Genomic DNA, 27,378 nt, shown 5'->3' with positions numbered 1-27,378 from the left:
TTTTCTGACTGTTGAGTCGGAGATAGGCGATTGTGTATAACAGCTGATGACGAAGGCGTGAATGGGATAATAAACGTCGTCCCGAAACTCTGCGGATGAGGTGCGATATCGCGCTTGTCACCTGCTTGAGTTTCTGGAGCGTTTTTGTCGTTGTTCTGGATATAAAGTGTCAGAACCAGGAGGGTATATCCACCTTCGGGAAGGGAAGGCCATCAAGGTCAATGACAATGAATGAGGTGTGGCATCCGTTGGTCGTGGGATGAAGTATAAGGAGCTCAGACTTCGCTGGGAGAATAAAGATTCGATGCTCTGGGCGTGTTCTTGTGTGAGTGCGGTGGCGTTTGGTAAAGTACCCTCGATGCCGCCATCACTACCGTGAATGGTCCATAGTGTGATGTCATCCGCATAGAAGGTGTGTTTAGATGAGGAATTATGAAGTTTCTGGGCGAGGGTAATGAGTGTGGCGTTGAACAGGAAAGGAGAGAGGACGGACCCCTGGGGAGTGCCGACGCTGCGGAGAGTGCAGGGTGAGGAGGTAAGGTGGCCAAAATGAACCTCTGCCGTGCGGTCTGTGAGAAAAGCCTGAATGAAACTGCACATCCGTACACTTATGTCCAGGAAAGACAGCGCAATCATAATAGCCTAATTTTCGATGCAATCAAGGGCTACCTTTTTCTGACCTAGGATAGCTTGGTCGAAGGTATCGTGAGTGAGCTGCAGCACGGCGTCGTGAACGGAGAGGTGGGGGCGGAAGCCCACCATGTTGTGGGGTTAAAACTGCTGTCCGCCATGTGAAGTGTTAATCTAGCGATTCACGTGCTCGGAAAGTTTCCTGAGACACGAAGTGAGGGATATTGGATGCAGGTTTTCCAGAGTAAGTGGCGTGTTCGGTATGGGTATAAATATTACTTTAGTGTGTCGCAAGGGCTGCGGAAGGGTGCCCTACGTCCAGCATTTGTTGAAGTGGTCTGACCTGGGCAACTTATTTCTCATATTGATGTGAAGTATAGCATTGGGGATTTTGTCAGTTCCAGTTCTGAACTCGTGCGGAGAGTCAGAAGGACCGCTTTCTTCCGCTTCCGAAATATCAGCGTCTATTTCCGGGTCAGTGTTATCTGAGTAGGAAGGTATGCGGTCGAATGTGTCGGGTGTATGTCCGGTGAAGGATGCGAAAAAGAGTGCCCATTACGCTGTTGTAAGCGTTTACTATAGGCGTGTGAGATGTGTAGCGGATTAGAACTGTGTGGGATCTATCAGATGTCTGGGAAGTTGCCAAACTCGATTGCGGGGCAGTTTGTCAACAAGTGCATCGCAAAGTTGTAGCGTTTCCAGAGCTGAAGGAGGCTGTGGTACGCCGGCCAGAGGTAGATAAGGCGGTAGCCAGAGCTGTTCTGTGTGGGTTTGTGTTGGACATCGGTCATAAGTTATCCCACTCATTCATCAGTGTCAGTAATAGGTGTGTTTGGGTCATCCTTCCTCGATGCCGGATGGCATCCCAGTTCACCAGTTTGTTCTTGATGTGTGCGTGGCGTGGTTGTTTAAAGGGGAGCAAGATGTTAATTATGGATGTGATCGCTTCCCGGTGTTTTGTGTTTTTGTCTTCGTGACGCCACCGAGGGAATGACTGAGCGTCACGTCCGTACTGGTGTCCATGCTTACGCTGATGCCGATCCGCGTAGGTGTGTGGAAATTTTTGTGTGTAGTGAGGCGCAGCTACTGGACTAGATACCAGGGGGGTCGACTACGGCGCGTGTCGCTGTACCCTAGGTAGGTATGCGCGGCATTTGAAATTCCCTCCATGAGGAGAGGGTGCTTGCCCCTCATTCGGTATAGGTCCGGTAGCAGCGTCTCCAGGAAAGACATCGAATGCGATGGGGGTAGAATATGTATTCTCTGTGAATATAGAAGGAACTTTGTGTGCGTGATGTATAATTTCCGTGATTACGCAGGGTGTCTCTGACAAAATGACCTTTGTTTTTTGGGCGATTGAACGTTGTAAAAGTATGGACGCCCTGGGTTTTTCAGTGGCACCTTAGTGGTGGGGCATAAACTAAGAAGCGATGCCTCAGTATCCACATCCTGTAAGAGTATGGCTTGGGTTAGTGAGAGGGTGAGAATGGGAAAGAGCAATTTGAAAGGAACACACTTACCCCTGAAGTCGCGACAATTACACTATAAGCTAAATAAAAGAAGGACCTATCCGCCCCCAGATTGGTCTCTCTCCAACAATGAGGCGCACGCATTTGCAGGCGTTTACAAGCTGGAAATCACATCTGTCCAGTTTGGGTCTTCCTGACACAGACTGGAGATTACACCAATTCTAAATGCAAAAACCGAGGTCAATAAGGCACTTTCAATCACATAATGTGGGGACGAGCCGATTGCAAAGGCGCCGGCTTAAACATAGGTAGGAGAGAAGCCTGGAAAGCTTGGCTGTGGTGCGGAGATCCCGCCATCAAGCAGCTAGCCATCCGCCTGGCGGCTGAGGCCATGAAGAAACAATGTAACTTCACTAGTTCTTAGTCCGCGGTGTATTTCCTGATCCGCGCCTCCGGCCTGCTTGCCAGGGCCAGGGATTAGGAGGCCCCTTCTCAGTGGAATAATAAAATTGTCATACATACATACACACACACACATACATACATACATACATACATACATACATACATACATACATACATACATACATACATACATACATACATACATGCATGCATGCTTGCATACATACATACATACATACATACATACATACATACATACATACATACATACATACATACATACATACATACATACATACATACATACATACATACATACATACATACATACATACATACATACATACATACATACATACATACATACATACATACATACATACATACATACATACATACATACCCCGCCGGGGTGGCGCAGTGGTTACGGCGCTCGACTACTGTTCCCAAGGACGCGGGATCGAATCCCGGCCTCGGCGGCCGCATTTCGATGGGGGCGAAAAGCAAGGCGCCCGTGGGCTGTGCGATGTCAGTGCACGTTAAAGAACCCCAGGTGGTCTAAATTTCCGGAGTCCTATACTACGGCGTCTCTCATAGCCTGAGTCGCTTTGGGACGTTAAACCCCACAAACCAAACCAAACCAAACATACATACATACACACATACATACATACATACATACATACATACATACATACATACATACATACATACATACATACATACATACATACATACATACATACATATACATACGTACGTACGCACACTGAAGAATGGATAAATTATGTTGATGTCCCGCCATTGTGGAGCATGGGATTGTCACGTACGGGAGGCGTTTAGGTTGTGATGGTAGCGAGGATAAGGGGAGGTAGTTGGAGAATGTTGTTGTTGTGATTGTAGAAAGAAGGAAAATAAAATGCACGGGCCTGCTGCTGGCTCTGTAACTGAGCCACCTCCGCTGCCTCGTGCGGACAGAAAGGAAAATAGAGAATAAAAAAATAAAAATGTGGGAAAGAAAGAGGCGCGTCGCAACAGCCATCTCCTGGGCTAGGAGCAACCACACTTCCGTAGTTGGAGATTGGTTTGCTTCATGATAGTGTTTATGTGTGCTGTAAGGTTATATTGGTTGTCTATGTTGGCCCTTCTCATGCCGAGCATATAAATGAGGCGTGGAAACATTGTGGCAATTTTTTTTTCTTTATTTGGGTGAAGAAGAAGTCGATTTAGCGTCTATCCAAGCTTAGGTTTTAGTGTTCCTTAAAATTTTGCTTCAATTTGCTCAAGGTCATCATTCATCATTTGTGACGGGTGGGAGTTCTGAGGTACGTTTCTTTTTGGGGGTAGGTTTTGTGGCTTGGAATGTTTGGGAGAAGAGGGTAGATACGGTTGTGAAGGGAGGTTGGATGGGGAATTGTTGGGGAGGGTGGTCTGTATGAGGGAGGAAGTCGGCTTACCTCTTCCCGCAGGTCCCTAGATTCCTTGTCGCGTATGTTGTTTTGGGGGGGGGGGGGGCGATGCTAAAGTGGCGAGGTTCGTATGGGGATGGCTTTGTATGGAGTATATGTTCGTCGGCCTGATGTGGCGTGCTCAATGTGCACGTGTTATTTTTATGCTGGACACGCAGCTGCAAGATCGCAATTACAAGAAGTGGCCTGCAAGATTGAGACGTGGAGCTCTTATAGCGGTACCAAGTTGAGATGCAGTCCTCCCCGGGAGTAAAAAATCACTTTGTAATCTTCAGTCGGTAGCGGTGACTGGTGGCTTTACCTTTGCGCGGCAGCGCGCGTGGTGCGCAGCTGCTCGGATGCCTGCGCCTTAAATGCGTTTTGGGTGGAAGGTGATGTAGTTACAGCGTCTGAAATAGGCTTCTATGCCTCATCGGTCTGCGTGGTGGAGATATGGTGATTCTGCTGCTATGCATGCTCCTGGGTGCGGGTCGGAACGCTGAGTATATGCGTCCAGTCCCGCGGATGAATTCTCGAGGGTGAACAGCTTCGCCTAGCACTTGCACCTTCATGATGACTCATGTGCTTGGAGGTCGCGTTTGGAATACGCGTAGCTCGAGTGATGCGGCAGCTCAGGGTGAAATGGGGCCGTGGGGCCCAAATATAGGCAGACTGGGCGCAGCGTTCATCTGCACGGAGCTCTTTTTGGCCCGCGTGTCGGGCGGATGGCGTAATTCGCCGTGTTCGCACTGAGCCAACGTGAAGTGCGCCCGCACTCCACGCAAAGCGCAACCTATGTCAGTGCGCGTTTAAAGATCCCAGGTGGCCCAAATGACTCCAAAGTCTTCCACTAGAACGCCTTTTTCTCTATTTCCTATTTTAATTACACCTTCCTGCCATCCCTGACGGCTCAATTCAGTTGTCCACAGAACAAGTGTGACAGAGCGACTTTTTTTCCCTGCGAAGTATTTTCTTTACTTTCATATGTATTAAATTTGTTTTATGCGGATAATTAGCATCAGCAAACAATTGATTTTTACTCAGAGCATTTACACCTTTTGCCCTCCTTAATCCAACTTTTAATTTCTAGAATCAATTCAATCAATTTAGTTGAATACTCTACATTTTCTTAATTAGCGTCATCAAGAACTGATTTCTAATTTTGAGCATTTAACGCCTCTGAGCATTACGCCTCAGAGCGTTAATTCTGAGCATTAACGATATAAATGTGTTTATTGCGCATCATAAAGCATCGAATTTGCTTTCCGAGATATTTGACACCTTCGAACACCTTCTTCACAGTTCTCCATTTCTTCAAATAGTTTAGGTGATTAAGTGATGAATTATACCCTCTACATTTTATTAATTGGAATGAGGGAGCATTGGCTTTTCATTTTGAGTATTTTGGCAGCTTTGAAGCCCTTTTTCTTAGTGTTCATTTTAAGATTATTTCAATTTTAAAATCAATTACACCCTCTACATTTATTTAGTTCCCATCATCAAGCACTGCCTTTTCATTCTGAGCATTTTTACCCCATTAATCCCATTCTCAATTTCTTTTATTTTCATTTTTTATTCATACAATATTTATATTGATTTCCTCACTTCATTATCGACGTTTTTCACGCAGCTCCCCATTATTTCCGACATGTGGTGTTGACAACTACACCTACTACTAACAACGCTGATGGCCTTGCGGCCGATTGAGGTGTTAAGCTATTACTTAATATTTAGCCGTATCCTATAAGGTTGATTTCCTATTTTAAACATGGCATCTACTTCGCTCTCTTGCATCCCTCGTTGTTCTTTGGTGGCTTAGTCGCGGTTTTGAAGCTTCTGTTGTTGGAAACGACTTAGCTGACGATGCTGCTTGACCGGCTCACGATACAACTAACATTGTCGCGATACCTTTAACAAGAGCCGACGCAGCAAAGCACCTTCGACTGATCGCACGACACGTGACTAGACAATCATGGTCTACTCCTGGAGGCTGCACATCCCGCTAGCACCGTTTTGACCAGTTACTCCAACTGCTGATGTGCAGTGTAGCCTACTGGGCATAGCCTAGTTAACCTCCCTGCCTTTCTATTCTATTTCTCGTTCTCTTGAAAGTCCTGCGCGAAGTGGGCCGATCATTCGGTCTTGTGGAAACGCGCCTCACCTTCTACTGTATAACTTGGTTAATCGCAGCTGACAGTATGAATCTTAATTCACTTTTGATATTTGTGCTTCGTGCCACTATTCACACTTTATTAAAAGTTTCTTACTTTTGTAGTTCTTGTTTTATACTCCTTATTTATATGGCTCGTACTACTGTGCTCTATTTTATATTATCTGATCTATCTGATGCCGCAGCAAATATTCCGACGTGGTGCTGGGTTAACCTCCTATGTGTTACCTCGTCTACGTTTTTTTTTTTTTTTCAAAGCTCCAGTCACCAATCTCGAAAGCGCTCTGAATTCATGAAAGGGCAAGACGTCTACGGACTCAAGGGACCACACCATTGCAGTATAACAGGAACTCATAATCTTAAACCAATTGGTCCATGAAAACACCATTTCGGCTTTATGGGAAGAAAGAACTTGCTCCTGATAACAGATTGGAATGTGCCTTATGCGTCTGTCGTCAGCGTCAGCCGTGCGTGAAACTTTGCTTGTAAATCGAAAGCGTCGTTATAATTCATTATTGGGTAGTTTTGTAGCAGACTGGTATGGGCGCAATCGATATACTGCAATAATTCTTCCCAGTAGTATGAGCTGGGCTTTGGTTAACGTCGTAGCTTAACGCAAGCTCGCGTTGGGATTAGACTACAACGTAGGCTCTTACATGATGGCTGTTCACACGTTCTTGATTAACGCCCTTATAAACTAAGTATGTGCATGGACAATGTGATACTAGTGCTGAGGAGCGTGGAATGAATTTAGCCGCTAGGAAAGCGTTCTTTCGAACAGCTAAATAAGGTTTCGCCAGCCTACAATCAGGCCAAATAAAGTTATATGAGCTTGCGCCTTCCAAGAAAGATGCTGTAGACGGAAACAAAGTTTATTCTATACATATGACACGGCATTTTGCTCCGATAACAGAAAGCAAGCCAAAGTTAGAGCCCGGAATACACCGATGTATTATTCCGAATTTGAACGCTCCCATACAAAGCGCTCTGTGAGGGCAGGGATGCAGTGGACTCAGGTGATGGAGTTAGGAATGACGTTATAGCACTCACCGACGCTTTATAGTGGAGGTGGGCGCTATAGGGCCCCCCGCCGATATAACGTTATGCCGGTATAACGGTATAACGGTATAACCAACGCTATAACGTTATGCTGCCCCTCAAGACTGCGAAGGTTTAGGGTTTGAAATGTTACCGTCCTAAAGCGACTCAGGCTATGAGGGATGCTCGAGCAGAGGTCTCCACGAATTTCAACTGCCCGGTCTTTAAAGTGCGCTGCGATCCCACTGCACATGGGGGCCTTGCTTTTCGCCTCCATCGAAAACTGAGAGCCGAAGCCATGATTCTGTACCCCGTCTTTGGGTTGAATAGCCGTGTGACGTAACCACTGAATCACCACGGTGTGGTTCAAGTCAAGGAAGGCAAACTTTTATCACAACCCCACTTTTGCTGAGCAGTTTCGTTTTAGCAGTGGGGCAGAGGTTAATTATTTTTGCTTGTAAAACCAGAGACGGTTCTTTTACTTTATGCGTATGCTAGTCGTCCCGTTTGCTATTGCAACATGCACTTCATATTGACTAAATAAGATCGTAATTTAAATATATTAGCTAATTAACGTCTTCTTCGTTCACCCATTGTTGTGAAATGTCTATCTTGTGCTCTTCAGACTAAATGTGAATTAAAAATAATTATTTGATATTGTCGCGAATTCTTCTAACCTTTATATTTTGCTGCTGGTAGCCTCTGACGTGCGGCGCGTGTACCACACAGACACGTCTTGTGTTCATTATTTATTTACGCCAGTATAGCCAAGATGCGGCTTTACCTTTTTTGTTGTTGTTGTTGTTGTTGCGCAAGACCCGCGGAGACGTATCTTGAATGATTCCAGCGACTCGCGTCTGATTCCACAATGTTCTGAATTGCTCTACTTATATTTAGCGGCTCACGCAAGTGTTTCTTTCTCAACTTTAAATTGAGCGTTTTCGGACACAGCGGATATTCGTAGTTCGACTACACCAGCGAGCACCGTTTGCTGCCGTCGCTGCTGCCGAGGTTTTTAGTTAATTAGGAGAGAACGTCACCCCAATAAACAAGTTATTTAACTATATTCCTAGTCTCTTCGATTGTGGCTTCGGTATTTGCACCCCTTCATCACTGTGTACCAGGTGTTAACATATTGTTAAGCGAAATATTTCGGAGCTAAAATTGCAGCCTGCAGAATGCCACTTCACCAAGCATCCAATCAATATTTGACTTGCTTCCCCGAGGACAAGCATGGGGTGAGTTGAAGAAAACAATGTCAGCTAGCGTCTAAACTCACACAAGGCAGAGTAGGCTTGTGAATATTTCAAGAAGCAGAATTCTCGCCTAAAGCGATAAGGCTCGTTCGGCCCCGAAGCAGTCCCCGCAATTCTGACTGCAGGTATTGCGTAAAAACCTGCAGGGTGGATGGGATGGAATATAGGAGCGTGCCCTTTGAAACGGGGTGGTAGCAGTAGATATCATGCTCATTTTTCTCCATATATCTTAATTATTGATTTATAATGGTTAACTAAACCATCATTCTCTTTATTAAATTTTTGTTCCTACATTACTAACATTATGTCACTTCTCTGCTTTTAAGCCACCAATCTTCCAGTCGTTTTTTGCTAGTTTCCACCACCGGTTTATTTACCCGGCCACTGGTATCTCTAAACCCCAGAGATTCAGGAACAGTGATTGCGTCTGCATCAACTTCCGGACGGATACCATTACATTCGAGTATAATATGGTCAATTGTTTCACTGGAGTTTCCACATATAGCACATGCGTCATCTCCATTGTTAAATTTCTTTTTGTAGCTGCGTGTTCTAAGACACCCTGATCTAGCTTCAAAAGGTAGGGCACTGCCTCTTGAGTTATCAAAGAAATCTTCCTTCCTGATCTGCATTTTCCACTTACGGTATAATTCAACACTCTGTTTCTTTTCCATCCAATTTATCCAATTTTCACCTTCTGTGTTTTTCACCTGTTGCTTAATGCTCTTTATTTCTCGGTCCTTGTGACTAGCATACTTACTAGTTAGTTTCCTAGTTCTTTTTCTCCATTGTGAGTCCACGCTTTTTAAGTACAGGTATTTAAATACTTTAGCTGCCCATCTGTTACTGTCCAATTTCCTCAGGCGTTCCTCATATAATATTTTACTCTGAGCTTCCCGTACTTCGAAAAATGCCCAGCCCATATCTCCCTGTACCGCCTCATTTGTAGTTTTGCCGTGGGCACCTAGTGCTAATCGTCCAACGGATCTCTGATTTATTTCTAATGTCGACTGTACCTCTGATTTTAGGCATAAAACCGCATTTCCGAAAGTAAGTCCGGGTACCATAATTCCTTTCCAAATACCCCTCAAAACCTCATACCTATTGTATCCCCACAATGCCTTATGCTTCATTATCCCGGCATTCCTTCTCCCTTTGGACTTAAGTGATTGCTCATGCTTTCCAATGTATGCCAATTCTTCGTTTACCCATACCTCCAGGTATTTATATTCAGCTACTCTACGTATTTCATGGCCTTGTATTTTAAGACGCTGATCAGTTGAGCCGTTGAAAATCTTCAGCCCCGACTTAACTGCGCTGAAAGTGAAGCCTAGAGCGTCCCCTTCGTCTCCGCAATACTTAACTAGAGTTTGCAATTCTTCCAGACTCTCAGCTAGCAGCACAATATCGTCTGCATACATCACACCGGGGAGGCGCTGCTCTACCGCCTTTCCACCTAATCTATATGACAGGTTAAAACCTAGGTTTCTGTCTTGTATCTTCCGTTCCAGGTTTATCAAATAAAGCATGAACAGCACCGGTGATAGTGGACAGCCTTGTCTTAGTCCTTTGCATACTTTGACATCCTCCGTACTTCTTATCCCTTCCCACGTAATTTCTACTTTGTTATCCCGGTATATTTCCTGTAGGAACACTATTATCTCATAACCGATACCTTCTTCTTTTAATATGTTCCACAGGAGTTCCTTGCTTACGTTGTACGCCCCGTCTATGCCCAGGAAGGCCAAATACAAAGGTCTGTTTTCCACTCTAGATATTTAGATGCATTGGGTAAGCACGAACAGGCTGTCATCTAAGCGCCTACCATTTCTAAAGCCGTTCTTAAGTTCTCCGAGTATCTTGTTAAAAAAAAATCGTTTGCAGGAAAAATTCGTTTGGCGCCACCAAACGGCGACTAGCGGAAAGGTTTAAAAATCTCATACGTAGTTGCCAAGACGGGTTGCACCTCCACGCTCTAAGTTTCAAAGAGGCTTTACAGGAAAAACTTCTCGGCCATGTCAGTTTTCTCAATACGGAAAACTCAGAGGAGCGAAAAGCTGCTATCGCATAACACCCTTAAGGAGAAGCATAAGCGTCCCTTATTTATTCTTCCGTCTGCTCTCATCATGCGTTTTGAAACATGCTTATTGCTGGAGGAAGGCGCCACATTTTAATAAGAGGTTCCAGAATTTTATTTATATAGCATCAAACACAGACTCAAATTTTTGTTTTTTTACCACTGTGTTATTAAATAATACCACGTGCCAACGTGCCGAGTTAAGATCAATCACCTGCCTTTATGTGACAAGCTGTGATCGACCAGCAAACCTAAACCACAAATTTTGCCAGGAAAGACGTGCTCAGTGGTTAGGGCACTCAATGTCTGACCAGTGTGCGCGGGTTTGGGCCTGGCCGCGGTGGCCAATATTTAGGTGAAAGCGAAACGCAATGCGCCTATCTATTGTACTTTTGCATACCACGTTGAACGAACCCCATGTGGTCTCAATTATCTATCGGCCCGCACTACTACAGCGCGCCTCATAAAATAAGTCGTTTTCTTTGGTCAAACCCCATAAACCAAACTAAAGACATGTTGATTAACTCACCTTGAACCGTTAGCTGAATGCTCGTCGAGTCTTCGCCAAACTCATTGGCTGCCTGACAGGTGAAGACTGCATTGTCCGATCTTTCAGCTTGCTGAATCGTTATCTTTGACACGGTGATGTCACCGCTTCTGTCCTCAACCCTGGAGTATCTGCGGAGGAAGAAAAAGAAAGACGACAGCAAATAAAACTTATAAACGAGGGCATTGATGGTGTCATCATCCGGGTCTATAGATAGTGCGTCCCATAAGAATAGAAATTGAACACTACGAAGACTTTGTATTTCGCGGTGTTATGCGTGGTTGCCACTCTCTACGGCCCAGATAGTAGACTTTACTGCACCTCAAAATGGGGGCATGGGTCGCTATGCTGGAATTGTTCGTCACTTCCGGCAGAAGTATGCTTGAACGAAAAATGATCTGCTCTGGCACCACCATCTTTGTTGCGTTGGCGCGACGAAATTATTGTATCACTAAATTTAATTTCCGAATGTCGACAGGCTTTTCGGTTTCTTTCATAATAGCGGTGGGACTTGCCCAAGACCCCTTAGTCACGACAAGGGCAGGCTATTCCTAAACGCCTCTAGGTTACGAAACAGTTATTTAATTTGGACCACCTTGAAATATCCTCACCTGTGTTCCTTGAGCACGTTTAGTGGAAGGTTGTTCTTCAGCCAGTGAAATCGAATAGGGGGATCGCCTTGGGCAGGGCAGGTCACTTCGGTGCTGTCCCCTCTTCTTACGGATACAGTCGTATACTTTCCTGCGAACCGAGGAGCACCTAACAACAGAGGGATGAAAATTTTGGTGTGCAGAGAAAATAAAAGCAAATGAAAATTAACTTAATATACAACTGAAATAGCCACAGCCATGATAGATTAGAAATAACAATGAAAACATCGCATTGATCCTGTTGTCTTTCTCGTGAAATAGGCTCGGGACATTAACTTGGCTGCTGCGGCTATACGAAAGGAAACACGTATAGAAACAGCGTTGAACCAAACCTTTACCATCGAGCATCAAATACGAAATTCATTACCCCCTCCACTCTCATCGGCTCCCTCTTTTGAGGTGTTCTAATTGCTCTCTTAGGTTCCAGGTCTTTTGTTATGTCCAAGGCCTTGTGTGCTATATTATTTTAGTTTATTCGGAATTTACGATTTATAAAAAACTGGAATATTGTTCTCCCCTATATAGTGGAATTTTTATGGTATTATAAAGAAAGATTGTTACTTTGGCCTTTGCTTACTCATCAATGCTCTAACCTTGAGTTGCCTACACAGCAGGTTCGCACCAATATTCTTAACTGTGAGTTGTAGACAGCAAGGGAAGTGGTATTATAGAGCAATCTTTATTTTCTTAAAAAATTCCAAATTCTACGTAACAACGCATCCGTAAACAAGAATTCCTCCCATTACGACATGTGGAGACAGGCCACTCACTCCGCACGGTGAGCTGAAGCACTCGGCTGATGCCAGAGCCGACGCCGTTGGACGCTTCGCAGAGATAGAACCCCGCGTCCCCTGGTTCCACGCTGCGGATGCTCAGCGTCCCGTTGACCAGGATGTGAATGTGAGAATTGCTGATGATGGTGCGGAACGTGGAGGCTGAACTTCCTGCCTCTGCGAAAAAACAGGACTCGTAGATCAATAATGAAGCAGTACCCACTATACGAGGGCTTTCTCATGCCCGTAGTACAGTCACCTCCTTTTTCTAAAGAAGTAATTTGCCATTCCCTTTGTAAACCGACTGCCATAAGCTTTGCATGACTTCCATTTACATCTGAGGTATAAGGCGAGCAGGTACGTTTAACTTTCAGAACGCCGCACAATGATTGTGGCTTCGTTATTATTTTCCCTGAGTTCTTCGCGGAACTTAGCATACCGCTGCAAAGTATAACGTATGTTCAGTGCTTCCAGAGCTAACCCTTAAGACAAATTAACGCAGCGAAAGGAAATCGCACCCGGGAAGAAGACAACTCACAAGAAGTTGTCTTCTCCCCGTGTGCGCTTTCTTTGCGTTGTGTTAAATTGTAGAAACTATGAATCAAATAGCCCAGACTAAGATCTTCATTGGAGTGGTAACCCCTTTACCAAGGAACTCTAATTCCAAACACTGGTTCTGGTAAACCTTGGAACATGGCTTTCGTGTAACCTATTTCTGGCTTCAAGAAAAAAGAAACAAATCAAATTTTCCAATCTTGCCAGTAGCATATTCTTTTCGCAATATTCCCGGCGCATCTTGAAATTATAGTCCCCCCCCCCCCCCTCCCTTGCGAAAACAACTGTGTTGCAGCAATGCAGTAAATCCTCGGCCGTGCTAAATGCTGGGAATGGATTGTCTTCCTCCTCTATCATTACCCTTCTTGGCTGAAGAGGGTATACTTCAGTAAGCATATAAAATCACTCGAAATACATGCATTTTTTTTCTTTTCCTTTCTCGCTTTTCTTGCCACTTAATTTCTGACCGTGAGAGCGGAGATGAACTGCACATCTGCTGAGTTTTCGTGCTTCAGAGGAAAAGTTCGCCGTTTGGAGATATTACTTTGTTAGCTTTCTTTATTTGTATATGGCTGACTGCCAACACCCGATTAAACATTTCTTATTAATTGGTGCGATAGTATTTACATTCCAGTGCCAAAATATCGAGAGATCTCTTCAGGAACAACAAAATCTTCTTTTCAGACCAAGCTCTTATGCTTGCATAGGTTCATGGTGCGCTCATTTAAGTATCTATAAAATAGAAACTAATTTAGCAAAGAGTTGAGGTCGATTAATCGAAGCAATCAGAAGGCTTTTGTTTATTTTTGTGATTAACGTTTTAGTGGTCGCTCCTCAATTACGATAAAAAAGCTGCGCATGTTTGTACTTTGCTCTTACATGCAGCGTCCCAAAATTTTCTGTACCGCCTCTGTTGTTTTGCCTGCAGCTTCATATGTTCTCGTTTTGCAGCAACCAGTGGTGTGTAAGCCACCTTTGGCATGCAAACCTACAACGGCATTTTTCCTAATTTGAAATTTATCTTTTTGGAGACGATACAGAGAAGAAGGCTGCCAATCAAGTGAAACAAAATGCTTCACTCGGGAGTCTGGTTTCTCATAAAACCGCAAGCAACTCAGAAATTACTTTGGAGCTGCTTGCGAGAAAGAGAAGTGCACGCGCTGTGGCACGTTCTCTTGGCAGTCATCGTGATTCGGTTAAGCGTGCTTGTTCGAAACGCGTTTGTCGCATTTTTAAACATAGGAATTCCGAAGAACGATCAGTGTCAGAAACACGCCCTACGACAAGTCCACAATTGCTGCCGGAAATTAAGATAAATTGGAGCAGCGAATTTCCCAATAGCCCTCTTCTCAGCTCCCAATGTACTTAGGCGGTAGACAACTATGCAGAGGATAATTAATTGCTGATAAGTTAAAGGTACAAAAAGAGCTGACAGTGCAACTATTTGTGTTGCTGCCGTACTTCAGAGACTTTGGAGCCCAGACGCCATACTCTTAAGCAGGATTAATGACACACAGGGCACCTTTCTTGCTGCATAGACAAGAACGCATTGTGATTCTAATGTCTGGCAACATTTGAGCTTCCCAACCTCCCCACTCCCGCCCTCAACCAAGCGAAACAGTCTATTACATGATAGTAGATGATTACGACACGCCCTGTAAGAAGAGGTACAGTTTCGTCTCCAAATTATTGGTAACAATTCAAAAGCTACCTAGTGAAACACGAAGGCATGCTAGGCCTCCCTAATTTTTCGTGTTTTCAAGTAAAACGACCTCTATGTGAAACGATCCGGGTACGTGACATATTGCGGCCAAACTTTTGCTTGCGTGGTGTACATCGCGACCTCAGCAGTTCGAAATCTAGCTCGGGCGTAATACATGTCGGTTTATGCTTATCAAGGTCACCGTGGTGTACACCCAATAATTATGCATACACATTCATAATCTGCAGTTGCATGATAGTATGTAAGGAGAACCGGTACGTGTGCTCTGTTTGTTAAGAATCGCAGTAAACTCTGATATTAACATTGCCCAATATAGAATATAAACCTTACAAACTTAAGGTTTTCAGACACGGTGGTTAATTATGGGCCTAAGTCAGGGATATGTGGAAAAGCAAAATTACGAAGGCGAGTTAAGGCCCTTAACTGCTGTAACATCTGCTTTTTTTCCCATATTTTTATGTACCCAATTACTCAATAACACCAGACATTGCTCCCGTTCAGATACTAATTCTAATTTAAATCTTATTGATGTTCACCGCTTTCACTGCCGCATGTCAGTTTATTTGTAGTGTTAAGACCTTCTATTGACATCGCATACATTTCCATTAGGAATACCTACTTTCCTTATCAGCAACAAGATTTTGAGGTCGACTGGAGCATTCCTTGAAAAGACAAATCGTTTCCGAACGCTGCATCAAATCTTCTTTTAATTAAGTCCAAATATCCGTTCTTGATATTCCACATGACGTGACAGTATCAATTATCTGCTTAGATATTTATGTCATTTATGTCTACTTCGCTAAATATTATGAACATGTGACTCACAAAATCCAGACTCAAAACACTTCGATTCTTGAGCACGGCGCGATGTGGACTCACGCAGGATAGATGAAAAAAAGAGAAAAAGTTATTCATCTGGGACGCGTTAATATGGTGACAAACGTAATGAATAATGCATACCCTAATTGCATTCTGTACATGTTTACTATAAATATACTCAATTGTAACTCGTACCTTTTTATGTAGTGCACGCCAGCAACACTGTCACATTACTGCCATGCATTCGGCGCAGGTTCAAATTAATTCCTAATCACTACCACCACATGCTTTCCCTCCAACGTTCCTAATACTGTAACGCGCGTAGCTGTCGATGGCTTGGAAATGTCTCCACCCACTGCGCATTAGCGAACGTCGCACGAAATCATACTAAGAAATCTGGCTCAAAGAAAAGGGTGCGGGGACGCATCCGCCGAGAAGAAGACTGCGCGGAATCTCATTAACAGTTCGCGCTTTATTTGCGAACTCGAAATGTAAGAGGCTTTTCGTGAAGACGCGTAGCGTTAGCTCGAAGCTGGAAGCTTGACGTATCACTTATAAACTGGGAAGTAGGCGGAAGTTCGAGGGAGACAAATTCCTCGCCAGACTCGCCTAGTCGTACATCGAGTAGCGGTTTAAGCGTAATCTCTCCGGATGCCTTCGCATCGTCGACGAGGCAGCGAGGGAGATGCGGAGGTGGCGAGATTGAGATGCCAGGCACAGACTCCCTTGCTCCCTCGCGCTTGGATGCTCTCCGCAGCCACTGATACATTGGCATGCGGGATGACGGGAAGTGGAGGAAACGACGCGGGACTGTAGGGAGAGAAGAGCGATTGCGTTCTTCCTGTGTTGAACGCGCCAGCGAGCCCGCAGCAACTATCCCGATATAGATTCTGAGTAGCATGCGATCGCCGGAGAGCGCCCGCGATGCCAGGGAGAAATCGAATAAAGTGTTGTGCTTACGAAACCTGCTTGCGGTAATTTCCTAGAGCCGAAACAGGCATTCTTCAATGTAATCTTGCGCCCGGCAGGTATGTTTACCTCCAGTACTGGGGGAAAATGATGGTGGGAACGCCAGAGGGATAGGTACATAGGAGTACCCAGCAAGGTATCGATGCATTTTCGAATGTACCGTGCTCTTGTGTTTACTAAAGTGTAATGAGGCGCTCACCTGCGAGGAGACGCGATCTGGGCTGTAATTATGATCGAATGCTAATGGAAAAGTTTCCAGTCCAACAAAAGAGTATCGTTGACCAAGAACTTAGAGATATATGACCTGTTTTATGTTCTGACGACTACTCCAGATATGATGTGTCGAAATTTGAAGGGAGGAAATATTGGATAATTTAGATTGCCTCTCACTGCCGTTTCATTGATCTGAAGTATGAACTTTTATTCTCCTTTGCAAAATGCTTTATATCCGCCGGCCCTTTTTCAAGCATTTCCGTGGCACGCTTCATGTTAAATGGCTACGGCAGTGCCCATTGGCCCAATTTTTTATATTCATATTTCTCTGAAAGGAAGAACCTAAAATAAACATATCGGAATATTTTGAATGAAATTTTTATCTTACTCTTATGTATATATGTCAATTTTTTTTCACCTATAACCCAGATAAATGTCACAGAAAGAAACATATTCTGATTCCGTTAGCCTGGATGAAAGTATTAAATCTACTAAAATTACCGAGAAATATTGAGATAATATTAGGATTGCGTGGCAAAGCATTATGCAGGAACAAAGTGCAGAGTTGAGGCTTGATATTTCGTGCCAGATTTGCATTCCTATTAATTTTCGGTGTTCCTGATAATGCAAAAGCTTCATCAATCAAATCCTGCAGGCCAAAAGTCCTTTCAGTGCGTGACAGATGTTTAACGCCGATTCTTAGTACTTACATTGAAAAGCGACTACAATAAAAACAAGAGGTGATGTCATCGCTTCATTCTATTCTACGACGTTCTAATTGCTTTACAGCGCTTTTGCTATATATCCGCCTGCAGCTTACTATACCATTTTCTAACTGCTCTAGTAAAATGTCATGCACTTTGAAGCTGGGTTCATAGATATTAAAGAGCGTTCAATAATGTTCTTGACTTGTGCAATCGGATACCTCTTTTTTTCCAATTGATGAACGCAGTCGATCAAGATAGGCTCTTCAAGAGTATTCTTTACGAACAGAAGCAAGATAAGCATGAACATGCAGGCCCTTGTAAAATGGCACGTCTGGGCAATTTTTTTCAGCCGCGTGAATAGATAGGTACGCAAGTTTGGGATTATATCTAGTAAATTGCTTTCCGAATTCGAACAGTATCTCGTTGCTGCGATCAGTGCTAGAGGGAGAACGAGAAAAGTAGTGATGATCGCATGCCGCTCATCTCTTTCGCAGTAGCTGAAAAGCAAATGAACAAAGACTGCATGCAGTTACCTGCAGCACTTTTCCACCTGATATGAGGCTGCGGCACGCCGCTAGCTTGGCAGTCGACATAGACCGATCGGCCAGACACTGCAGTCGTGTCGTTGGGTTCCAAGGTCCAGGACGGAGGCACTAGATAACAGAAAGGCACACAGAAACTCTCTTTAATTTTTCAGGCTTAACTATTGTTACTCAGCCTATTAACAAATCTGCACTACTACATTCATTTTATTTATTTTGAAATATGGCTGCCACTATCCGACATATCAGAGGAAATTCAGAGGTGAGAAAGGACGCAGCTATCTCCTGAAACATTGCTTTTGGTTCCCAGTAATAAAACGTAGTAGCATCAGAACATCGGTGAATGACGCTAACATATGACAAAAATGAATATAAGGTACTCGCTTAGTTTCCAGTAAAAGTTTGCTTAAAAAAAGCACCGAAGCATAATGGGTAGGACGTCACGTGCATTCGCTCCTCGCTAATGTCTGTTTTCCTCTTCAGTAGCACATTTTATTCTCATAAAGCATCTTCTGAAAGAACTAGTTGTTTATGTCGCCCTTTCAGCCATTCTACGAGCGTATAACCGTTTCCCAGAAAAAATTCGGACGTCGTCTCTGCGTCACACGAAGCAATTTCACCGTCTCGGAAATAGTTTCGGCTGCGGTTTGCTATGATTACGGCGTACACTGAAAGAAAATGGTTTCAGCCCGTATTTTAAATTGTGCTTGTGGTGACCAAAAAAGATGGCATGCTGCATGATGTGTATCAAATCAAAATGTCCTATGTTCCATGCGACTGCGACGGCTCTTCAAAGACGTTATAAAAAAAATGCTCTCCGTACGTCCACAAAAAATATGAGAGTCATGAGTCGTTTCTTTGCATAATAGTTTTGTTGCAGAACTGTTTTCGTTTAAGTTCTGCAATATCATTAGCGCGATGGACAATGGAGGCATTCTTCTAGTGGTCCTCGTACGTTTTACTCTATTGTTTTTCGACTAGGTTTTGATGTTTGCAGCAGTAGTTTTGGGCAGAAATAATCCGCTATGCGTAGCGCAAAAATGAAACCGTAATTTTTCTCGTGCCAAAACCGGAGATTTACATCAGGGTAGGTTACTACACGTATGCTTATAGAAACTATGTGACGCAACTTCGATTTCTAATCACTTGCGTCCTATCTCTTAAAATTTTAAAGCGCTGGCATTAAAAATTCTATATATCAACTTCAGTAACAGCATTCAATGTCATTGCCAAAAAAAACAAGAATGGGGTAACGTAATGGCATTAGCAAGCCGAAATTTATGGCTGCACTTAAAATTGTGAGCAACACCACAGAGCACTCAAGGCATATTAGTCCATGCAGCAAAAATTTATTCAAGAAGCATAGACAATTGGGCGAGTTGGTATCGAATCATATTGGAAGGGCACAGCGCAAAACGACACGGGACGAAAGGAAGAAGACGTACACACGAGCGCTCGTCTGTACGTCTTCCTCCTTTCGTCCCGTGTCGTTTTGCGCTGTGCCCTTCCAATAAGAAATTTATTCCACGCAGCTTGTGTTTATGGTAGCACAAACCTTTCACGAGGAGCTCCGCTGAGTGCGCAGTAGACGCATATTGGTTAGTGGCTCTGCACGTGTAATTTCCATTCTGACGCGATGAAAGACGCTGTAGGGTGAGCGTCGAGACGAATCCTCCCTCAGCCGACAAGATGGACACGTCGGGCAGGGGGTAGGCGCCAGGCACTAATGGCTTTCCGTCACGCAGCCACTCGATGCGAATCGGGGGGTCACCGGCATGCACCAGGCAAGTCAGGCCTGCGCGTACGCCTTCGTGCAGATTGGCCTGGAAGTTGAAGGGAGTTATCTGCGGGCCACCTGAAAAATGAAAAGGAAGACGAGGCTGTTATAGTGAACATTTGAAAGACCTAAACCACCGTGGCTCAGCTGCTGGGCAAAGGGGCCCGAAATAATTTTGTCTCCAGCTTCTGTACTCACGTTGCAAAGTAAAAATTCAGTAGATACGAATCAGTAGATAAGAATTTTAGTAGATGTATGAGGGGCGAAAGCTCGCTCGTGCATTGCGGTGCCGCGAGTCACACGATGGCCGAATCCCAAATTTTGATCTGTGGCCCGTCGCCATGCGCCTGTTAGCGCGATGCCCTCTGTATTCTTTCTCCATCTCTCATGGCGACCTCTCCATTCCTTCTATTCTGACAACGTACTGCCACACGGGTGTCTATTGTGCATGCTATCGTCTCATTGGTTGATTCAATGGCTCGTTGCTAAGTCACCAGCGAGACGCGACTGGGTTTCTGTTCCGCTTATTGAGGATGTTACTGTACACGCTACCCATGAGCTCAGTAAGCGTTTCGCCCTAAAGAATGGATTCATGCCCAAATATATGTTAGGTAAAGGGTCGGGTGAGGCGCATTATGCTGCAGATAGAACGCAAAATTGGTCGTGTGCTGTTCGATATGAACACGTGTTAGGGAACTCCAGCAGAACAAAATTAATCGGGAGTCCTTATCTAAGGCATTTCTATGTAGCCAAATGCTGCTCTCTGGCGTTAAATCCCATATAGCACAACATTTAGGCACAATGCTGACAAGACTAAGGAAAGCTCAGTTTTAGTGTTTCTTACTTTTTATCAGTCGTGAAGCCTCCTCATATTATGTCAAATGAGTTGTGTCAACATCAAGCATGCATTTCATTTCTTGAGCCTCCAAATTCACAGCCGTGGTGCCTCTATAAGTAATGCAGGGCTGTTTGTCAGCTTCCCAGTATATATATGTGTATATATATATATATATATATATATATATATATCTAGGGAGGGGGTTGAAGCTCGAATGGGTCCGGTAGGGCATAAACGTAAAGGAGGTGACACACGATGGAAAAAAACAAAACTTTAAACCGACGTTTCGGCCGGTGTCCGGCCTTTCTCAAGGAATGTAGCTACATTCCTTGACAAAGGCCGGACCCCGGCCGAAACGTCGGAATAAAGTTTACTGTTTTTCCACCGTGTGTCACCTCCTTTACGTTATATATATATATATATATATATATATATATATATATATATATATATATATATATACATGGTAAACGGCAGATAAATCTTGCTCACAACTTCACAGCATTGCTTAACCGCGGAGCTACACCACAGCTTGCTTTATGTACGTCAATAGCCATTGAACAATTCCCTTTCAGCGCTCGCAAAAGTTGCAACTCGTTTAGTTGCTGTTTAGGGCAGCATAGCAGTCGACCTCAAATTTTAATGTGCCCTTATAAAACAAAATTATTTATCGCATGCTTGTCACACCCTTTTTGATAAGCAGCACCAAACCTCTAGCTAACCCACACCTCGGAGCGAGGACGGTGTGTTTACAAGTTTATGGGAAATAGTTAAACACAACGCATAAGGAGCTTTCTTTATTCATTCGATTGAAATGCCTTTGCAAAGGTCGTCCTGGTGAAAGCTCTGCCGAGTTTTGTCATGAATTCTAGTGCTCGCTTTTTGAAACACCAGCTGCGTGCGTGGAAGTGCAATGCATCGAGAGGGCGCCTTTTAGAAAAGCGTCACCGTAACCAGCGCCGTCATTATGGCTGCACTTACCTCGACTAAAATTCGACGCCAGGTATTATATATTTTTTTGCATTCAGCGCATATTGATGCTTTCTGTTGCGTCCTCAGAATAAGATTATGGCGACGCCCTTAACTGCCTCTCATATTTGCACACTGATATGTAAAGAGTTTCGAATCACTCTGAAAGAGCGGTGTTAAAATAATGGGTTAAATTTTTCTCAGCTCGAGAGGTCTACCTTAAACAAAATTTAGTGGGCACTGCTTTTCAATACAAGCAGGACAAAGCTCTCTAAACGACGCATATTTTCGGTTCTAAATCTCACAAAGCGCTAAAACAGCGACTGCAAAGATGTTCATGAATACTTTCGGGGCGCAGTTGTAATCAAGCAGATTTATTTCTCGTCCAAACTTCGACACCTTTGTTGAGCTGAGATCAGCAGCATAAAAGGACAGCTTCTGGTGGCTTTTATTATTCAGGCTGTTCTGGTCCGAAGCTCCTCGCAGGCCTTCAGGACCGCTGCAGTGCAAGGCAGCACAGGTAATTTCTCGTTTTCCTTTAAATTTGTTTCTCAAAATTCTTTTTGTTTACATTTATGATGCCTAAATACCCCATATACCTATTGTCTTTGAGTCAGTCACAGAGAACTCATGTCATTATAGAAGTCGACAAAATGTATTAAAATCCAGTCGTATATTTAAACAATGCGTTGAATGCGGATTAACTTCTATTACAACATGCTAGCTAACCTACATCAAAAGTTTAGTAGTCATACTTTTCTGGTTATTACTGCAATCCAATTCAAACGCCGTTGCAGCGGTTAGGATTCATTGCGCAAGATCCAGTACACTAGCAGAACACAAGAGACCCTGGTCAACCATAACAAATGTTCCGCTCATTTTTAGGTGGAGGCAAACGCGAATGCACACAATGAATTTGCTCGTGCATTCTTTTACAATGGGCAGCAGGATATATTACGACGTGTTTTAAAGCTGAGTACCCACAAATTGTCACGTATTCTGTGGCCAGTGGGCAAGACATGAGAGCACACTGCAAGCCAAGGGGTTTAGCCCAGGGCGAATGTTGGAAGCGGCACACACGCGCAAGCACGACACCCTCTTCTTCGTCCTCTCTCGTTCAGAGAGGCACCACCTGGCATTGCTAGGTGGTATTACTACCCCCTTTAAAAAAAAAAAAAAGAAGAACGCGGGAAAGAACAGTACGAAAAACAAGAACGGGAAATCAAGATAACGCTGCGGTGGTGGCAGTACGCTAACGTTCATAATATGGCTTAAGCTGCATAAACTGCACAATGCCGGATTGGGGCTGTCAACATTTCGGTTGGGCAGCGGCATCTCGGATCACCTCATAGGTGACGTCACTGACACGACGTAGAACCCAATAAGCCGAAGTATCGCGAAAGGAGTTTTTCAGACAAGTGTTGGCGGCGGACTGCTGTCCACACCCATACTTGGTCACCAGGTTGATACTCAACGTATCGGTGGTGGAGGTTGTAGCGGCGCGCGTCCAAGCTCTGCTGCCGTTCGATGTGCAGGTGGGCAAGCTGCGGGATTTCTCAACGCGGAGGGCATATTTCTGGGCGTCTGGGTCAAGATGATCATCTTCTGGACAAGGCAGCATGGAATCAAGCATGCTCTGAACAACGTCTCCATCAAATTTGCGCCACCTGGCAATGCTAGGTGGCAATATTATATAAGCAACAGTATCTCCCTTGATCTTCATACAATACGTCGATTGCCCATTATACGCTGCTTCTCTACACATCATATCATAGACTATCAATGTTGTATTATATTTTGTGCAAGTGTGAATGCGCTAAAGCGTACTTTGTTTTGACAAGGACTGAGCTGGGATCTAGCGAATTCATCCACAAAACACCAAAGTTCTGCAAGGCGTTCAATGCGACTCTAATCCATGCCAGTAAATCTGAGTCGTATTCCCGCGATCTATTCAAATCTTTATTTGTTCTGTTTTCGACAGCTTCCGGCTTGCGGCCTTCTCACTTTGATTCTGGCACGCGTATGAATTCTGTATTCTTTGTTTATTCATGCTCGTTGTCGCAAGGAGCAGCTTTATCAGTTTCTGTGTCGCGTAAGATGCGCCGAGATCGGTCTCAAAGATTCTTGCCACTCGTGTATGCTTCTTCAATGTTGCAGGTCGTGCTAGTCACCGTTTGCGGCTTTTTCCAGATGTTTCCTCGCCTCCTTTAAAGTGAGCGTTTGTTGGTGTGACGGCATTTTTAGTTCGAGGATCGATGAGCACGTTTGTTGTTATTGCCACCGCCGATTCCCTTAGTACTTTTGCGGGTACTATCAGCCCGATAAACAGTTTTCATTCAAGTGCGACACCAATGTCTTCATTTGTGGCTACTCGGCTTGTCACGTGACAATATGTACACCCTAGCTGACACTGCTCCCTTGCATGTACCGAGAACCATATTCAGAATGCTCCCACATGCATCACTATGAAAGCATCTTTCTCTGAAAAGCTGCCCTATTCAATGAAAGTTGCGCGACTGGAATGGAGTAGACGGGAACGGGCGCATACATTGTCCACAGTGCCCAAATATATAGACGCTCCTAAAACCGCTATACATCAGTCAGGGTAATATGTTTGAGGCAACTCACTGCGGACGTGCAGGGACATGCTCCGGTAGACCACCTGCGAGTCCGGTCCATGTACCGTGCAAGTGTACTGCCCCTGGTCGTGTTCCCGGTCAGTGCCCTGGATCTGTAGCGTCCCGTTCGGGAAGACAGCCTGGCGCTGGTTCAACGGCAGCCTCCGTCCGTCTTCATTGTTTCGGGAGATGAAAAACAAACAAATATGATAGTCCGCGTGAATGCCACCACGTTTTTAAATAATTGAGATTTATTCTATCACAGAGTCTCCTACATCTCTGTTTTTTGTTACAAATTATTTGCAGCAGCTGGCGTCCTGTCGTGTGATCATTCGAATTAAGTAGTAAGATTTCTTTCTTTGTTTTTCGAATCCTAAAGTTCTTGGGTAGATTTGTCCAGTATGGAACATTTTCATCCTTCTCATCATCAGCAGCATATACCTACTGGAGGAAAAAGAGCTGTCCCATCTCTCTCTTAATAACCTTGGTTTTGCCCGTGACATCCACTTGACACCTCCAATCATACCAGTTTCTGCTTGCATCTAGGTATTGAATATTTCAATCGAGGCTGAAATCAATAAGCTCACATATAGAAGTGACGCAAAATGGTGAGCGGGATAAAACTTGGGCACATTACTACCTTAGCTGATATACCAAGAAAACTCAGCCAAACAGAGTATTCACTGGCCCCTACCTTTCTCCCAGTAGACGTGGCCGAATGGATAACCGCCGAACGGGCACTGCACCGAGAACACACCACCAGCCAGTGCCGAGAGATTAGCCAGGGAACGCACAAAAACAGAGCCGTATACATTGACGCGAGCCGAGTGCCACGCCACTCCAGCATAGTTGGACGCTTCGCACGAGTACGAGCCACCGTCTTGAACCTCCGTCGAGGAGATAGACAGCGTGCTGGTAACTTCCGCTGTACTACCGCCGGTACCAGTGTCTGGACCCGTTGTGCGGACGCGAATGCGACCATGACGGGACTCGATAGCCCAAGCCCCGTCCAGCATCCAGGTGATCCGTGGCGGAGGGTCTCCAGAGACCACACATCGTAGAGAAACTGCCTTTCCCGGTCTCACAGTGGTCTCTTCGAAGGTCGACTTGAGTTTTGGCGCTTGGTCTGGAATTAAAAAAATGAAGGTGCAAAATCCCGTATGCTAGGTTGTGATAATTTTGGAGACAACAATTACGTTTTTTTAATTACATTCCAGGTCAGTTGTTCCCCATGTGTGTTTCTTGTACTATGCCACTGTTCTAAAATATCGCTGACTTAAAAGGGGCATGGCAAAATGAATAATCCAGGAATTGACCATATGCCATCGATAAGTAGCGTTCTGATTTTTTTTATTAAAAGAAGCTACTCTTTGGTATACTTATTCAAAATGAAAATGCAGACGTTTTGGGCTAGATGAATTACTAAAAAAAAATGTTATTGTGATTATTTTGTTTTTTTGGTTTGATTTATTGAGAACAGTGAAATGAAATTGCGAAAGGCACACGACCAACACAAGTGAGTGCTCGCTGATGTAATAGGCGACTGTTTCATTAGTGTTCGGCGTCTTTCACGTATCTGAATACATACTTGGCCATGAAGCCTGAACAAATTGTCCGCCTTCAGAATAAATGTGTGCCAAACTATGGCGCGTTGGCGCGTAAAACTGCTTATCTTCCATAAACATGTACTCTAATTTCTGGGACTATAATAAAAATGTGGTTCCAAAATACCAACACGAGTAAAATGTTGGGAATGTTATAAACAGAGATACTGGAGAGATTGCAATTAAAAGCAATGAAGAAAGTAAATAACGCATTCAAACTTCGTCTGGGAAATTATTTTGCTCAGATTGAATATGTTACGTTCAATGCATAGCTCCACGAGATTTCACTATAAGCGCAATTTCGCGCAGTCCGATGGGTTTGATATGGGTTTCTCCTGGTCGATAACTGTGGCACATCTCAAGTTTAAATTGCCTCCTGTCCACGAGGAAAGAACAACAGAATAATAGCGAGCACATGATATGAAGTGTAGCATAGTGCAATCCATGAATTTAGTCAGAGGAGGGGAAATTTTCATTATAATTAAACTGCTAAATGCAACAAAAGATGAAGAAGATCAAAAAGTGCTCTCTTTATGTCGTGTATTTCAATGTGCCCGTCTGAAGTAGGCGAGTGCTTATCTCCACAAGTGAAAAATAGCATGGAAGCTGTACAGTTCCTTCAGCACTGTAAATGTGAAACGTCCTAACGACCAAATCAGCGAAAGAAAAATAATTAGCGACCGTTCCTGCCGGCTAATAGGGCTCAGGGCATAATGGTCGAGTCACATTGCTATGCCACTTGTAGAGTTGCAAACTACTATAAGTATTAAAAATTATTAGCATAACAAGAAGGGATTCCTCTAAACGAAAATAAATGATTGCTTTTATCACTGAAAGTCTCCGAATTAGAGAAAAGAAGACGTGCTTTGTTGCTAACAAGTACCAGAAGCGCACTTATGCCGCCAAGGCATCTCCGATGGAAAGCTTTTATCAGCTCCCGCGCACTGATGGGGTACAAATACAATTTTATTTTTATGCCAGGCAAATCTATGCAGCCTCCTCTGCCTCTGGAGACATTTACGCAGGCTTTAAAAAACGTAAGTAGAGGCCAGCTTCTTCGCAATCAGGTCATTTACTCGCAGCTCTGCCAGTTGTCAAGGGACAGCAAGAAAGGTCACACACTCTACCCAACCTCACTGATTAAAGAAGATAATTTGTCAGCAGTGAGGATGAGATATTCACGGAGGCACTTTTACGACAACGCTCAAGGCATTCACTATGTCATGGCTCTGACAGGACCTGAAAAGCGCAGAGCTCACATGTCGTCACAACACATGCACCAAACATTGCATGAACCTCATTTTTGTGCCATGACTTTATATGGAATCGTTTTTATTTTTCAATTGCTGTGAGCTGACGTGAATCAGGGTTCCTTTTTGGTGCATCTTTCCACAATAAATCAGCTTGGAAGTCGCTCCAAAAATATCGCTCCAGCAAATGGCCCCGAGCAAAAGTTCGAAAAGAATTTTGATAAATGCTCGCATAAGATATGTTTTCTGACGTCAGAGGCAGGTCAAATTCACCATCGCTTCTTCCCACCCTGAATACCACTTTCCGGTTTTGCTACGCTACATATGCTGC

General features: G+C 44.1%; 1 protein-coding gene across 1 annotated transcript in view; it reads right to left on the bottom strand.

Moving 5' to 3' along the window:
• Positions 1 to 27,378, bottom strand: part of LOC146190233 (cell adhesion molecule Dscam1-like) — a 279,224-nt gene that overhangs the window by 75,146 nt on the left and 176,700 nt on the right. Inside the window, exons 7-14 of the mRNA XM_084599751.1 lie at positions 24,888 to 25,319; positions 24,204 to 24,365; positions 22,992 to 23,180; positions 19,547 to 19,846; positions 17,983 to 18,102; positions 12,461 to 12,640; positions 11,652 to 11,799; positions 11,023 to 11,171 (exon numbers count right to left, since the gene is read on the bottom strand). Of these exons, the coding sequence (XP_084455877.1) occupies positions 11,023 to 11,171; positions 11,652 to 11,799; positions 12,461 to 12,640; positions 17,983 to 18,102; positions 19,547 to 19,846; positions 22,992 to 23,180; positions 24,204 to 24,365; positions 24,888 to 25,319 (1,680 nt within the window). The remainder of the gene's footprint in view (positions 1 to 11,022; positions 11,172 to 11,651; positions 11,800 to 12,460; positions 12,641 to 17,982; positions 18,103 to 19,546; positions 19,847 to 22,991; positions 23,181 to 24,203; positions 24,366 to 24,887; positions 25,320 to 27,378) is intronic.

This window comes from Amblyomma maculatum, chromosome 4, assembly GCF_055883805.1.
Source record: "Amblyomma maculatum isolate TAMU_Amacu chromosome 4, ASM5588380v1, whole genome shotgun sequence".
Lineage (NCBI taxonomy): Eukaryota > Metazoa > Arthropoda > Arachnida > Ixodida > Ixodidae > Amblyomma > Amblyomma maculatum.
The sequence above is the reverse complement of the archived record's forward strand: the minus strand, read 5'-3'. Positions and strand labels throughout refer to the sequence as shown.